Source organism: Chelon labrosus, assembly GCF_963514085.1.
Source record: "Chelon labrosus genome assembly, chromosome: 17".
Lineage (NCBI taxonomy): Eukaryota > Metazoa > Chordata > Actinopteri > Mugiliformes > Mugilidae > Chelon > Chelon labrosus.
In genome coordinates this window covers 10,024,965-10,041,000 of record NC_140350.1, presented here as the reverse complement: position 1 = coordinate 10,041,000, position 16,036 = coordinate 10,024,965, and the positions used below count along the sequence as shown (strand labels likewise).

At 41.7% G+C, this 16,036-nt stretch overlaps 1 protein-coding gene across 1 annotated transcript in view; it reads right to left on the bottom strand.

Annotated features, from left to right (window-relative positions):
* The window catches only part of igsf9bb (immunoglobulin superfamily, member 9Bb), a gene marked incomplete at its 3' end in the record, with an annotated part of 102,844 nt that overhangs the window by 65,841 nt on the left and 20,967 nt on the right, over window positions 1–16,036 (bottom strand). The window contains exon 2 of the mRNA XM_084565162.1: window positions 3,587–3,778. Within this exon, the coding sequence (XP_084421288.1) occupies window positions 3,587–3,778 (192 nt within the window). The remainder of the gene's footprint in view (window positions 1–3,586; window positions 3,779–16,036) is intronic.

Sequence of the window (16,036 nt, the reverse complement as noted above, 5' to 3'; positions counted from 1 at the left end):
TCATCCTAACATGATGGGACATGTGAAGACTCCTTGTCTGTACTACCAAAGAGAGTCTCTGAATTATCGTGACTAGCGAACTTGGGTGATAAATCAAATCTGAAGAGGTCTCACACTTATTCCAGAGTTTCCAGTACCTTTATAAGACTTGGATAGACCAGAAGAAAAAATAATATGTTTTCTACTGCTACTGTGAGAAAAGTTAACGCCAAAAAAGCCTTTAAAACATTTAAAGTTTTAAAAAATCATTCCAACTTCCCAGACATTTGACATAGTCTGAATAGTTCATCTTCAAGACCAAGTGAACATTTGGCCAAATTCAAAGAAATTCCCTACAGTCTATTCCTAAGACATCATGTGCACAATAGGAAGCAGAGACATCCTGAAACATAATGCATCCGCACCACTGCTGTCATCTGTTAAAAATATTCTGCTGATGCAGTAGTAGATGTATAATTCATAAAATAATAAAAATTCCAATTTAAATGATTGTTCATTTCACACCTGGAGTAGAGTATAAGGCATATGAAGTAACTACTTCACAAATTAATGTGTCTGCACAATAATACTGTATTTAAAAAGAACACAATCCCTGAGGCAGAGAAACAAAAACAGCAATCATCAGAACTTTTGTTCACTGATGTTATTATCATACAAGTCCAGCTGTTCCTCGAATCGTTTCTGTCTGTCAGCCTAGTCCTAGTTCTTGTCTTTTCTATCAGCGTCCTGCAGTCAACACGGCAGACGCTACTCATCATGATTGGCATTAACTGTGATAACATGAGAGGACTTGCCTTGGGTCCGCATTTTCAACATTGCATGGAGTTGCATCTGGAGCTGTGGGCTGGCGTGTTACCACTGTGATGGTGTTCATCAAAGGCAGCGCTATTGACCTACTGTAGTGATCAACATTTCAACGTCAGTTCAGAATATACTGTAGAAACATGGACGGCTCTGTGGAAGAGGACGTGCTCCCCATGGAGATATGAAGGACTCGTTCTCATCTAACAAAAACAGTTCATAGTTAGATGTGCTTCTACTCAAATGAATGACTGTTCTCAAAACCTTACTGAAATGATATTCCAACACGCTTGTCTTTTAAACAAAGAATAACATGTGAATTGGTGAGCTTTAGGATTAGAGGTAGATAAAGTCTGCTGCCTTCAAATCAGGTTTGCTGTTCTATCCAGTGTTCAGTCTTCCATGCTAAGCTTTGCTTATCATTTCCTGGTGTGTGTGTGTGTATGTATATATATATATATATATATATATATATATATATAAAAACTATAATCTCCTGAAATTAAACGTTTCTTTCTACTTGAAGTGTGAACCGTGCCCTCACTTTGTTTCTATTTGTTTTACAAGAAGATCTTATTTTTAGAGGTTTAAATCTGAGAAATGTTCTGCAGAACAAAGAAAAGAAACGCTGGGCAAGTCACCTAAAAATGGTGCCATTCTCCTGGACCAGCCTGGAGATCCTCCATGATCACAGAGAACAAAGCATTCTGTGATCACTTCCTTCATTTACATTTTTTCCCCGTGTCTCCTCATTTCCAGTTTTATCTTCATTCTCTATTGAATGGCCATCAGCATGTGTCCATCTCTTCATCTTGCCTTCTCATAGAAGTTGTTCATCTCCTCTCATGAGTGTTTTCCACTTCCGTTGTGGGAAAAAAAAAAAAAGAAAAAAAAAAAAACATACAACGGCTTGTTTCAAACCAAGGGCAGGCAGATGCGTCTGGGAAACAGTGCTCCTTTGGTTGGCTTGACTCATTAACCCCCTGACATCCTCCCAATATAAAGTGGACACAATGTAGACCTCTATGTACAGTATCTCAGCAGCTTTCCCTGTGACCTTATTCATGACCCTATTCCTGTGCCTCAGATAGGCAAGTAAAGGGCCACAGTGGGATGTTGTTGTCAGCCTGCATGCCACTGCTGCAAACAGTGTCCCTCAATACCAATAAACTGACCAGGCTAATTAAACACCCAATATTATACCGCTGCAAATCTAACTGTATTTCTAAGTGTATGAATATGCTGTGCAGAAGTAAGTAGGTTTAAAGTACACAGCCTCCATTACATAGTGTGTCTATCAGAGAGCTCAGGTTTAGCAGTGGTTAGATGAATCAGATGAACATCTAATACACATCAGAAAAACATAATTCAACACTAGATTGAATCAAATGCATTTAAACTACAACCCTAAAGAGTACATTTCAAATTTGGACGTACAAGCAAACTGACTTAATTACGTGATCATCTGGGCTTAGTCCTGATTGTACGTCTAGTATCCAGACTTTGTGCACAGCAGAGCGATGAAACTCATGTCTTACTGATCTGTACAGTGGCCAGCACCTGAAAGGTGCTCAGTGATCTAATCAATGAATAAAGCGAGTGAGGATACCAAAAGATTATACAAAGCTCCCATATATTTGCTGCAATCTTTTCGTCTGAGAGGCTATCTTTCTTCCTGCAGCAGGAGGCAAGTGGGATAAGGAGTGTAAAAGACACTTTTAAAAGAAACCTTTCCGTGTATCTGATGCAGACATGGTCAATCAATCAGATGGCTTTCAAACGGCTCTGATGATTAGTATCTAATAGCCAATGTTTCTCACTACAGTAAATCTGTTTACAACTAAGAGGTTTTCATAAAAATGTGATTTTGCACATCTGGGACAATAGTTTGCAGCACAAATTTAAATCTGTAAAAGAAAACAGATATTCGTGCTTCTTTCCATCCACTAGTTGTAAATATCTTATTCTGTCGAGATAAACATCTAGTGGTGCCAATTCTCCCATGAGCTGGGTGCCATTAAGCCACTGCAAAGGAAGAGGGTGCAACAAAATGACATAACTGAAAAAGAGGCCAGTCAAAAAAAAAAGCTTTAACGAACCCAACCTGAAACAGCAAGGCACTTCTGATTTAGTGTTATTGTCAAATTAGAAAGGCACTCACAAATAGATAGGCTTCACGAGCAACACAACCTCACCTCCCCAAGAATAACCCATAAAAATGTGATGGAAATAGCTGCTGCCAGCTATTGCCAGTGTCTACGCTGGATAATCAACATGCTACATTCTACACTGGTGAGCACCCGGTACACAAGAAAAGAAAAATGTTTTAACACCCTAAACCAAAACAGAGTGGAAGAGTGACTCAGATTGATCATCTAGTAAAGCATATCACTGGTTTGGCCAAGGCCAAGACAAATATACCGACTATACGGGGTAGTTGAGTACTTTAGTCGGCCCTAGCAGTCCTTCTCAAGCATTTTAGGTACAGTACTGAAAGGTCATGTATTGTGTTTGATATCAGAGAGGAGAAACTCCCATTCATGCCATTTCACTTTATTCTATAGAGCAAATCTCATAACGCATTTGAGTAGAGTCGAGCTCGAAAGAGCTCAATGCCACCAGTACTTTTTATTTTTTTTTCCCCATTCGAGCTTGTGCCAGTACACCATGAAATCCCTCATCTCCATGTGATTCAACAGCTGTAAACCTTGTAAACCATTCAGGATACCAAAATCCTGCATTTCACCCAGGTCTCAAGTCACTGTTACTGCGTTGACCAACTTACCAGCGTATTCCGGGTCCACGTGAGGAGGGTGGAAGCGAAAGTTGATGAAGAAGGGCATGGGCATTCCATACTTGAACCACTCCACCACATAGGGCTGGCCGTTCAGGGGGTGGGACACGTCGCATCCCAGGATGACGTTCTCTCCTGCGCGTGCCGTCACAAACTGGGGCTCTTCTCGCACTCCGTGGGCACCTGGGGAAGCAGAAATGGCATGGGTAAGCCGCAAGCCTTTAAGGGACATAGACTGTGTAACCTAAGCACGAAGCCAGCACTGGTGCGAGCCATTTATACTTGTGCGCTCATCACCCTGGCTCACTCTGTAACAACGCCGCCCAAACGCTAGTCTGTGCTGTGTCTTTTTTGCCAGTCGGGTTCTGTTTCTACTTCCTCCTTCACTTTCAACAGTGGTGACTGAAACTTATGTCTGTATCTCCAAACCTCCTCAGTTAACTTCACCGATTCTTTATTGATCCAAAACAATCAATCCGAAAATTGCAGAGATGGAGAAGCAGCTGGAAATACGCTACTACCAACCAGACCAATCACAGCTCTCGTGCTCTGCATCGCCACATCGTGCAGTTACATTTCTGGGGAGGTGCACGTCAGCTACGGCGCTAGGCTCTGCGTAGGTGTCTGCGTTGTCGCCGTAACTTCTGCTTCAACTCTAACGCAGAAGTATAAACTGCCTGGCCACTTAAGTTAGTTTACTGCTGGACAAACATCTTGTAAAGGCCTGAGCAAAAGATAACCCATTCAAGCACAGCTTATAAAAACAGGAAGTGACCTGTATTCACCACACCATAGAAGGGGATTGGGCTTTCTGGTTTATTTCTGTAATACATCTTACACAGTTATTGTTAGTATGATATCCAATCTGTCCTGTGTGGCCTTATCTGTAGTTTTATTAATGATTGATCGGCCTGTATATAGTCACTTTGCCCTCTTGTGTTCATCCCCCAAGTTATTATAGTGCAGTGTGAAATACTGTATGATACAATGCGACAGGTTAAAATTGTACTGGATACGAATGAAAGAGTGTGTTTGGCATAATGACAGAAATATAGCTTACGTAGAAATGTGACTACATCAAACTGAAACTTTAAAAATAATGGGGTTTTTTAAATTCTAATGTGAAATTTGTCTGACTATATTGGTGTATTGTGAGGCAGAATTCAGCCTGCAGGGACTAAAAAAAAAGACTGGACATTTCCAAGAGATAGGGACACCATTAAAAACAGTCAGGCCATAGACCGCCAAATCCTGCAGAGCGGGTTCAGGGCAGAAAGTTCTTAAACATCCTCCAATTATATTCTGGAACATAACACCAGGATTTAAAAAAATAACAAAATATGCAGAAAATAGAGGGGGAAAACTTTGCATGTAAGTGGGACGCTCAGGGCATTTTCTTCAGTTGTTTCCTGGGACAAACTCAGAAGGGTTGCCTGCTTTTTGTCTTTGTCTGGTTGCTGAATACAACCCTTCCAATTGAATCGCTGCCAGTCTCTAGGAGCATTTTTTTTTAAAGAGCTTTTTGACTTTTGCACGTCATCTTTTTTTGAGTTACAACTGTGAAAAACCCAAAAATGTGTGACTCCTCTTGTTAGCCAGCTTGGTCTTTCACCACCCCACGTGAAACACAGAAATGGCGTTTACACACTTTTCCGTGGATTAAACTAACAAAATAAAGTCATCATGTTTAATTAAAAGCTTTGCAAAACTAACACTTTTAATGGTTTTTATTTGAAGCAGAACAAAAAGCCACTTCATCACTTTTTTGACAGCCTTGATGCATTACATCAAGCACTTATAATGACAAGCTTCTTTAAAACTTGAGGCCATTATGAGCTGAGCCATTTTAAAGGCACATTTTGGGTATGCTCATTCCACTTGTTTAACAGAAACATCCCTGAACACATTAGAGATGGTTCAGATAAGGAACCATACGGGAGGCTCTCTAAAAACGATCCAAGTTGAAGCGAGTGCTTGTGTGTGATGACACAAACACGTGCTGGGCTACAAGTTCCATCACTCAGGACAGCAAAGACCGCCACTGACAAATCCAATACACAGCCAAGGCCATCGGGATGAGAAAGGCAAGATTAACAGCGCTTGCAGACATATGAATGTGATTTATGTCAAGAGAATCAGTTACATCTCTTTTATCTGGCAGACAAAAACATGAAAGAGGTAATGTGACAGTAACGCTACTGATGTTCAATAATACCTGGACCTTTAACCTTTTTCTGAACGAATTCGTTTGCTCAGTCATGGTGCTACCCGAGTCAGATTGTGCGTATGTGGTCTAGCTGCTGGACGCCTACATCGATCCCAGGGTTATTACTATGTAGCTTGGCTTTATGAGCGGAAACCTGGCGTGGTAGCATTTTACCAGTCGATACAGCTAATCAGATGTACTCACTGCTCATCCCTCTGTGGCCCGTAAGGAAGCCCGGCAGGCAGATTTTTTTTCTCCTGCAGACAGAAGGTGGCCTACTGCCTGCCTTTCCTCTCATCACCGAAAGCAAAGGCAGTGTGTGCACAATGAACCAACAGGATTTTGTCTATTACAAGGCAAGGATGAATCACATTCTGTAGGGAAGTATAGCATAAAAGTGAGTCAGCAAAATCCTTTTCAGAGACTGAAGAAAAAGTACTACAGACATTTATAGGCATTTCACAGGAAATAACCCCACTGTTGTTCCCCAGTGGCAGAAAGAGCTTTTGCTCAATTTGAAAGTAATGCAACGTGGAATTAAATTGAGTACTCCGTCACGATATGTGGCAAGGGTGGCAGGACCCAAGCCCAGAGAGGCAGGCTGAGCAACTCAAAGTAAATTTGATGGCAACTTACAAAAACAGGAACAGAAGGTGCTGCAGGTAACGCAGGGCAAATCCAAAAAGCAAAAGCAAAACAAAAACTCTGGGAAAAGAGGAATCCCACGGGTGAAAACACGAAATAACAAAACAGAGAAAACTTCATAGAGGACTAAATAAAGGTAACAAAACCAGCAATTTGACAAAGGGAAAGACACCACAATGCATACATATGGGAAGAGGGGTTGACGAGACACAGGTGAAACTGATGAGGGCGGGGCACACAAGGAGAAACCAATCAACCAATCAAAGAAGAAAATGCAGGAAGTAAAGCAGGACAAGAAACACCAAGGCTGACAAAATAAAAGCAGGAAACACAAAGAAACCAAACAGGATCACAACAGAGGTACCAAACATACAAGATCAGGACGTAGTGAACTTATTGTGCGCGCTGTACTGTAATTCAAAGGTATTTTTTATTGCAGCGATGCTACCTTCTGTGTCGGATTCATATTTCGATCGACGTGAGCTCTGCTGGGCTTCACAACTGTGTCACTGCTTGGATCACAATGTAAATAAAAGAAATGGGGAGCAACAGAAAGCGAGAAACTTTCAAATGAGGTTTTCATAATGTGACATAATAAAAGAAATCATGTCTAAATTGTTCCTAACAGTGACTAGTATATCCAAAAAAGCTGGAGATACAATGACCTGGATGAATGAGAACCTTTTCAGACACAGAAACTAGTATCACTTTCTTTTATTTAGTGGGAGAAAAAGCTCCAAGTTCTTGGACAAATAGTAAGAGGGAGAAAAACACATTAAAAAAGAAATAGAATGGGGCTGAGGTACCTTAGCCTATATCTCCTCCTGTGTGACTGTATAGAAGAGGTCTGAGCAAACTGCTAAAACCACAAATACTCAAAGGATGACATTCTGCTTAGATTCAACCCTAACTCTCGACGACTCTCCATTTTCCAATTACCCGTGTGTGTGTGTTTGTGTGTGTGCTTGTTGTGGAACAGAAGCAACAAATTACATTGCACTAATAATTGAATAGCCATTCAAGGCCGCCCATAAATTCTCAAAAGCGTTAACCCAAATTATCAGTCTTCACTTGACAGCATGTGCTTCCACATGCATATTACGGCTGCAGCAGGAAAGCGTGGAAAGACTCCACAGTCACCTTGAACTGAGGTCAATACGAGCAGCAACTAATTGTCTAGGTTTGGCGCTGAACAGAAGATGGTTATCACGGAATTAGTCCTAATTGTGTCACACTAATGAAATAAAATGGCGAAGTGTGAATCAACAAATCGGACGATGTGGAATATCTTTGAATGGCTGCAACATAACCGTCACAGGCCGATAATTTCCCATAGCAACCACATGCGCTATATCTAGAGCATCTGCACAGGACATGATTGAGAGGCCGCGTGCATCAGAATAAGCCTGTGGATTTGTGGTTTGATGTGCACGCGTGTTCTCCTGCTTGCCGGAAGAACCAGATAATAACTGAGCAAGTGTGATTCTCCCAGCGGTGAACCCCCTCCGCTGCCCCACCCCCACCACCAACCCCCCGTTCCCTCGCTCACACACATACGCACGCCACCTCAAGCGGTGCTACGTGTTGATTGGCTGCCGGTGACATCATCGCGGATAGCACAAAAACAGGCCCATTGGAAGGTATGACCTCACTGTTTATAACTGATGAGACAGAGAGCCAGCAAGAAAGACAGAAAGAGGAGAGGCAGAGCCCTCCCTCCCTCCTTCCCTCACCACCCCACACCCCATAAGGGTTTAGCTCCTTTACAATCAAAGACCCAGGGGAGGACACCGTGGCAAGGTAAAGCCACTAAGGTGCACTCTCACACACACACAGCACCAAAAGAGTAAGCAAGTCAAAGGGAGCACTGAGCTGCTTGTGTAAGCCTCCATCAAATTAAAGAGCACATTGTGCTGTAATATTAATCTAGGGAAACACTGGCTGCGCGGAGAAATCAGAGGCTTATTTTACAATCCCAAAGATCGTTGATGGTGAGCCATCACTCAAATCAAACAAAAGGTAAACTGTAGCCATTTAACAAAATCCCTGTTGAGCCGTTAAGATTAATTTGTAGTTACACAGGCCTCACTACAAAATGCAAATATTAGCCAACGCAATTTCCCTCCATTGTTGTTCTGTTGTGCATTAATGTTGTGGTGTTTGTTCTTTGGGTTAAACAGCAGGTGGAGGGAATGGTTTACCTTTGCCAGAAGAGAATACAAGATTACAGCACTGAAACAACTCTGGTTAAATCTCAAAGGAAACATATACATATATTATTAGAATATTATACCATTCATGTATATGGCACGTTTTTCTTTTTTGAAGATGTTTGCGAGGCCAGTGTTTTCAGATCCATTTAATGGTTTTGCAGAAGTTCATAAAAGTGCATACATTAGTGGTACCGTTCAGTTTATTATTTTTAGCTTAGCTTGACCCATTCAGTGGGAGTTGCCGTTACAAGGATGTTATTTACTCTCTAATTTACTTATTTGATCAGGCAGAAGTAAAAGTAAAAATCTCACTCTGGCCTGCTGATGGGACCAGATAGACTTAAGGTGCTTTTAGAGCACTGCGGGACCTGGATGCTGCAACTTAAGCATGCAGCCTACGCCGGTGCTAGCCGTCAGTCTGGCTCACTCTGTAACAACGCCACCCAATCGCTAGTCGGCGCTGTGTCTTCTTTACCAGTCGGATTAATTTTTGTTTCTACTTCCTGCTTAACTTTCAACAATGGTGACTGAAACTTTTGCCGAAATTTCACCAAACACAAGTCATACAAATGTTAGTATCTCTAAACCTCCTTTCCTCAATGTGTTCCATCTTTATTGATCCAAAACAATCAATTCGAACATTGTGGAGATAGAGAAGCAGCCAGAAATACTAAAGCGGAAACTAGTGATGTGTCATGCACAAAAGAGCTTGCTCTAAGAGCTGTTTTCTGTAAAGAAGACAGAAAACAGCGGTGAGGAAGAGAATACAGCGCACATAGCCATGAATGACACCTGTAAGCCAAGCAGCATTGGAAGATATTGGAAATGGCAGAGCGAATGTCTCTGTAAATCCTATGTACGTGCAGTACCAAGTAGAAAAACACTGTCCACAACAATAATACCCAACATGCATTATGGGAAGAAAGGGTGAAAAAGGCCACATCCGTTTGCCCGACAACTGACTGCTGGTCCTCAAGAACCACCTGCTCTTTTATGTCTGTCTCTTGCTTTGTTGAGAATTACAAGATGACATCTTGCCTGCTGGACTGCTTTGAGTTCACCAACAGACACACTGCGGAAAACTTGGCAGAAGAGCTATTAAGAGTAGCAAAAGAGTGGCAAGTAGAGGACAAAGTGGTGGGCTGTGTGAGTGACAATGCTGCAAATATCACCAAAGCCACAAGAATTCTGAAGTGGACCCATCACCCATGTTTGGCGCACTCAATACACCTGATGATTAGAGATGCCCTGAGGGTGGTGAAAACAACCTTGGACAAGGTAAAGGCTATTGTGGAGTTTTTCCACAAAAGCACAGTAGCTGCAGAGAGGCTGGAGTCCACATAGCGCCAGATGGAGATGCCCGAACTGAGGCCCAAACAAGAGTGTGCCACTAGGTGAAACGCAACATTTTATATGCTGAAACGCATTCTTGAAACAAAAGATGCCATCATCTCAACCCTTGCGCTCATCATTGCATCTGCTGATACTTTCAGCCAAGAGGAATGGGAGCTGGTGAAAGCGGTCTGCGTCGTCCTGCAACCATTTGTGGAAGTGACAGTGGAGATAAGTGCTGACAGGTACTGTTCAATCACTCTTATACTTGGCCGAAAACTCATATAATAGACAAAAGTAAAAGTGAAAAAAGCAATATGCCACAAAATTTTAACAAGCCTAATTTTTAAAAGTTTACATTTTCTCTCTTTCATCTATGTCACAGCCTCTAAAATACTCCAGCAACATTTGATGGCCTATCATCAACGGACAGTAAGAGTGCAGAAAGGACAGGGACTGGTTGCAGCTCTATGTCCAGCAGTGGACCGAAAACTTGTGCGGATGGAGTTCAACAATGTCCTCTCAGAAACCAGTTTACTGGATCCGAGGTTTAAAAAACTTGCATTCAGTGACAACAGAGCAGTTGACGAGGCACTTCAGAGAATAAGTGCAGCAGCAACAAAATGGACCCCCAGAAGCCAGCCAGCTTCACCATCAGAGGATCAAGTGGAGGAGGAGCCACAGACTACAGCTGTTTGGAGGCTCTTTGATGAAAGAGCTACAGGAGATGCTGCAAGGACAAATCCGACAGCTGATGTTATAATGGAGATGAGATCTTATCTTGAGGAGCCCCTCATCCAATTAGCAGAAGACCCACTGAGCTGGTTGGAGGCCAAGGCCTCAGTATTTCCACACCTGGCGAAGGTGATGAAGGGGTGAATGCGTGTTGTGACAACATCTGCTCCTTCTCCTGAACGAATCTTCTCGAAAACGGGGCAGATATTGACAGAGAGAAGAAATCGTATCAGCCCGTCAAACCTGAGGCATTTGATTTGTCTTAATGCCAATGTGCAGTAAGGACATTAATACCATCTGTTTACCGTGTTTGGTTGCTTGCGTGGATTTCATCTAAAATATTAAGCTATAAATGATACTAAATAAAGAGCCATTCGGGAGCCGAAAGAGCCGGCTCTTCTTTGAGAGCAGAGTCAAAAGAGCCGACTCTCAGAAAAGAGCCAAACTGCCTATCACTCAAACTTGAAAATTAGTTTACAGTTTTTGGGGTGAAAATATATCACATCAGAGCAGATATGTAAACCTGCAAAACTGGAGGGTGTATTTTCTTCAGGTCAAACGAAAGAAGACTGAGCTGTCAAAGCCCAGGTTTAAAAGATTTGAAAATGCACAGTAACCCCTCAAAAACCTTTGCAACAGAAGAGATTTTGCACGTTTTTTCCTACTAAAAGAGGCAATACTAGATTTTGAGGTTAAGGATGTACTTAGTTTTTCCACAGAAGAATGTTTCATCTATTGATAATTGTATTCACTAAAAAGATCACAGTGTGGTGATGTTCCAACTACCCTTATCTGCAATTTATTCAAAGAAAATGTAGAAAGAAAGTCTTCTCTAAGTATTATTTCCACAAAAGCAGATTCTAAGCCAGATTCTAACTTTACATTACATGGAATTACAATATGTCTTTCTGTTGATGTTGGGGGATGTATGACATTTTTACATTAATAGAAGGTGAGACGGGGGTCTGTACATGAAAATTTACTGAGATGCGATCAATAAATGATACAAGACTGATACGTTCACATCACACTCTGGCATACCACACTGTTGGCACTTAGTACACTTCCTGTCTCATCGTGTCAACCGGTTGGTTCTGCCCCTGTTTAACAGCGACACCTGGCCCACTCTGCTAAGTGCCAACAAAAGTGGAAAATAAATTAGATTTTTACACAGTACAATATAAATTATTGATGACTATGGCATGGGCTGTATGTTAACGCATGGACTTTGCCTGCACTTAAGTGTTCGTGTATCATATTTTAAAGTTGAACTCTCATTGTGGCGGTAAGAAAACGACAGCCCTGTGAAAATAATGGAGGCATTAATAATGTTGCCAGCAAGCACACTAAGCCAAGAGCATGTGCAATGCATTGGGGAAATATAATATGCAGCGAATGGTAACAACATTTTCAGCTACACTTCAGTGCACACCGTAGTAGAACATCTTCCTGTTTCTTGCTTTCAGTGGCAGCAATTCACAACTCATGCTGCAAATGTCACTGCTAGGTTGGCTGCATGTGAAACGCTGTGTCAGCAGACAACAAAACCATACATTCACACTTTTTGTCACCAGATTTTACTCTAGGGTTAGTCTAGCAAAGAACAAACAACTAAGAGTCTTCATCCATGGTCAGAGCGATGCTGATCTGTTACTATCAGAGATCAGAGCCACAGTCTGCCTTACTGCAAATTCTAACAAGTGACTACTGGTGTTAATGCAAAACAAAAAATACCCTGTAGTCCAAATAGCTTTATGGGAATCTCTCAGAGACGTCTGTAACCTCCGACTGCAAATGACGTCTGAGGTTTTTTACATTCCCAATAATCTGAAGAGGAGGGTATTATTTGCAGAACATCACCTAAATGTAAAGTGTGTGAGATGATCACAAACTAATTCATAACTGGCTGCAGCGGAGCAATCCCCTTTTCTTATGTGCATGCTTAAATCTCAGACTCAAAAGTTCGGCAGTGGCTGAAAAAGGAAACTATCCACAAAGGGCTGACCTGCAAGGGGACAGGCTTTTTTTCTATTTCTTGTGCCGTACAGATGAAAATGGCAGTCATTCATTCATAACAAGTCATGTACTGTACATTCAATGGTTCAATGCCATCTTTCTCTTCTATAGACCAGGACAATTTTGAGCACTTTTCCAAGAATAAAAGTGCATCATTTTGTGAATACAATATAACAAAACGAGTTTTCTAGATTTACATTGCTTTATAGATTCATAAACTTTAGCTGCTGCAATTGATTTCCGGGTTTCTAGAAGAACATTTTCAGGGCCGCCTGGTTTAGGCAACGCTGACCCATTTAATGGGATCTGCATGCAAGTTACAGTGCAGCCTGTTGTTGACATTCTGAACTAATTTTCAGAGGTTTCGAAGATGGATAGCTGTCTTTGGTTTTTAGAAAGGTTCTTAGGAAGGTTAAAGTAATAAGCTGTTGTCATCCCAAGAACCTTCAATTTATCTCTCTCTGCTCTGCCTCAACACTTCCTGCATAGACAGCGAGCACGGTGAAAGAAATCTGAAATCTGTCCATTTTATCTGTCTTATCACCTGGGTGTGATCAGAATACAGGTCACCCGCTTAGTAAATCAAACCCAAAATATGTTTCCCTAAAATTATGAGGAGGAAACTTTAGTTTGTCTTAATCACTGAAAGCAACAGAGAGGGGAAGAGCTTCTGTTCCCTTTGAAGGATGAATGAATGTGTTTGGAATGCAAAGTTCAGATCAAATAAGGAGAAAAACCACGTGCACCATATAAAAAGTCCCAATATTTTGTCTACAAGCTTATGGAAATAGTGTCACTCATTTGTGTTTGTCAGCTTGTGCTACGACTCTCAGATACATCAGGGTGACTTAAAACGCTTATGCTACACCATAGGGTGGGAGACTTGACCTAATTCTGGGTCTCCTACTCTGCAAGCATCCCTCATCATTTGGAATTCAAAGGAGATCTTTCCAGGGTGCAGCAGCATCTGATCCCTCCTGCATCACATGTAGAGTAGAGCAGAAAGAGACTTTGCATGCATACTGCAGCACAGCAAAAGACACAGCTTTGACCCTGAGAGACATTTAATCCTGAATACAATTTGTTGTCCACGCACAACTACTGAAGCCAAAGACACTCTGCCTGACTTCAGTCAGAAAACAACCTTTTAACAGCTGGTTCTATGATGATGCTGCCTTTAACAGAATGTCCCTTAAGCTTGTCCTTGTGTATGACCCATTTTTCCAAGTGCTGACATCTATCAAGTGTATTGTGACAGATTCCTGAATAGAGTTCTGATTGAAGCCAGCAGATCTCTCAAACTCAAGGCCAAAATTTCAACAACCAGACAGCTTCTCCTTCTTTAGGTGTGCTGATAATTCACCTTTACCTATACAGCACCTATGCAAGCAGTTCTGCCTTACAAATATTGCTCCTGACAGCACTTTTAGTGGAGTCTCCTTGGCCCTTTGCCCTCCAGGTTACCCTGCAGCCTCCTCTGCATGCTTCCCTTCACCACCAGAGCTGTCCTAGAATTGAAATGCATTACCTGTGACACTCTTTGTGGCTGCAGGGAATACAGACAAAGCAGAAGCGAAAAAAGGCAAACTTAAAGGGCCATAGCTGGAAGCTTCTTTTTTTTTCCCATTTTCACAATGTGGCTCCCCGTGAGCAATGTTCAGATGGCCTGTTCAACTGAAATCCTTTCTAATGCATACATCTAACTGAACGAGTTGTAGCAGCAGCTGTCGTAGTAGCACATGGTTCATAGTCAAGAGACAAGGGTTCATAACCACTCTAGCAAATATGATGTCAGTACATCATATTTAAAGACACCATGTGACGTTTTTTGACAACTAGTAACAGAGTGTTTGCATTATTGGTTAGCATCTTGCAGGCACACAAGATAGATGTAATCTCATTTTAATTTTTTTTTAAATGGTGCATTTGACTATGCAGTTTTGCCTCAATGATGAAGTTTTTGAGCAAAGGTGGACCACTTGCTTACAAAAACTATACAGCGTACCTCCCATCACCATAGCCACTTTATGAATGGAGAGGGTAAGTAATGTAAAAACAACATATTTGGAAATAAAAGTCTTACTTTATCTCATATTCTAGGGTTAAAGTCTAAAGAAACTATGCTAAAAAAAACCTTGTTTAAATGCACCTTTTAAATGTGCTTTTTAAAAAAATTTTTTTTTAGCATAGTTTCTACTATCCTAGCCTACTGTAGGAGTCTTAAGGCCTGTTCAGATGTTGCATTAAGTTCCGATCTGGGCGATCCATTCATTCATTCATTCATCTTCTGTAACTGCTTAGTCCTGTTAAGGGTCGCGGGGGTCTGCTGGAGCCTATCCCAGCTGCCATCGGGCGAGAGGCGGGGTACACCCTGGACAAGTCGCCAGTCTATCGCAGGGTAACACAGAGAGACAGACAACCATTCACACTCATATGCACACCTACGGTCAATTCAGAATCACCAATTAATCTAACAAGCATGTCTTTGGACAGTGGGAGGAAGCTGGAGTACCCGGAGAGAACCCACGCAGACACAGGGAGAAAATGCAAACTCCACACAGAAAGGCCCAGTCGGCCCATGGATTCGAACCTGGGACCTTCTCGCTGTGAGGCATCAGTGCTCTGGGCGATCCAATCACATAAAAAAGCTAGGTGTAACGCACCCCCAGGACACACTAAGATTGCATTTGAGAGATCTGATCTCTGACCACATTTTGAGGTGCTCTGATTCACATGTGTCCGCATGTGCCTTTGGTAGTGTGAACGCAATGCATCCTGAGTCAAATTAAAGACTCAACAGGGGTGCTCCTGCATCAGCAGAGTTTTGCCTCAGAAAAAAACACGACTGCTATTATAAACGATCCCCTGTAAAGGAAAAAGCATCGTAAGTGATGTCTGTTCATTAGTAATGAGAGCCTTTTAAAATAGTCTGTACTTGTAGCTGTTAACTAACTAAAAAATAAACAAACCTAAGTAAGACATTTAACAAATTAAAGTATTTAACTGAGTACACGAGTGTGGCTCTGTGTTAATTATTGATGAGGTTATGTTGATGTATGAGGAGCTGTGTGTGGCTAAGTTACATATTTCCTCAGTCACAGGTGTCTTTATTTACCTTTATTTCCAGAGATTACAGAGCCTATAGAAACTCCCAGGGTTGGAGTTAAAATGTGTGTTTTGTGCAGGTCTAACTACCGCTACGGCGGAGATCAATAATAACTTAATCTTATGTGTACCAAAGTAGTGACACACACACATAAAACAGTGCTGTTCTCAGTTTTGGAGCAGCGGTGG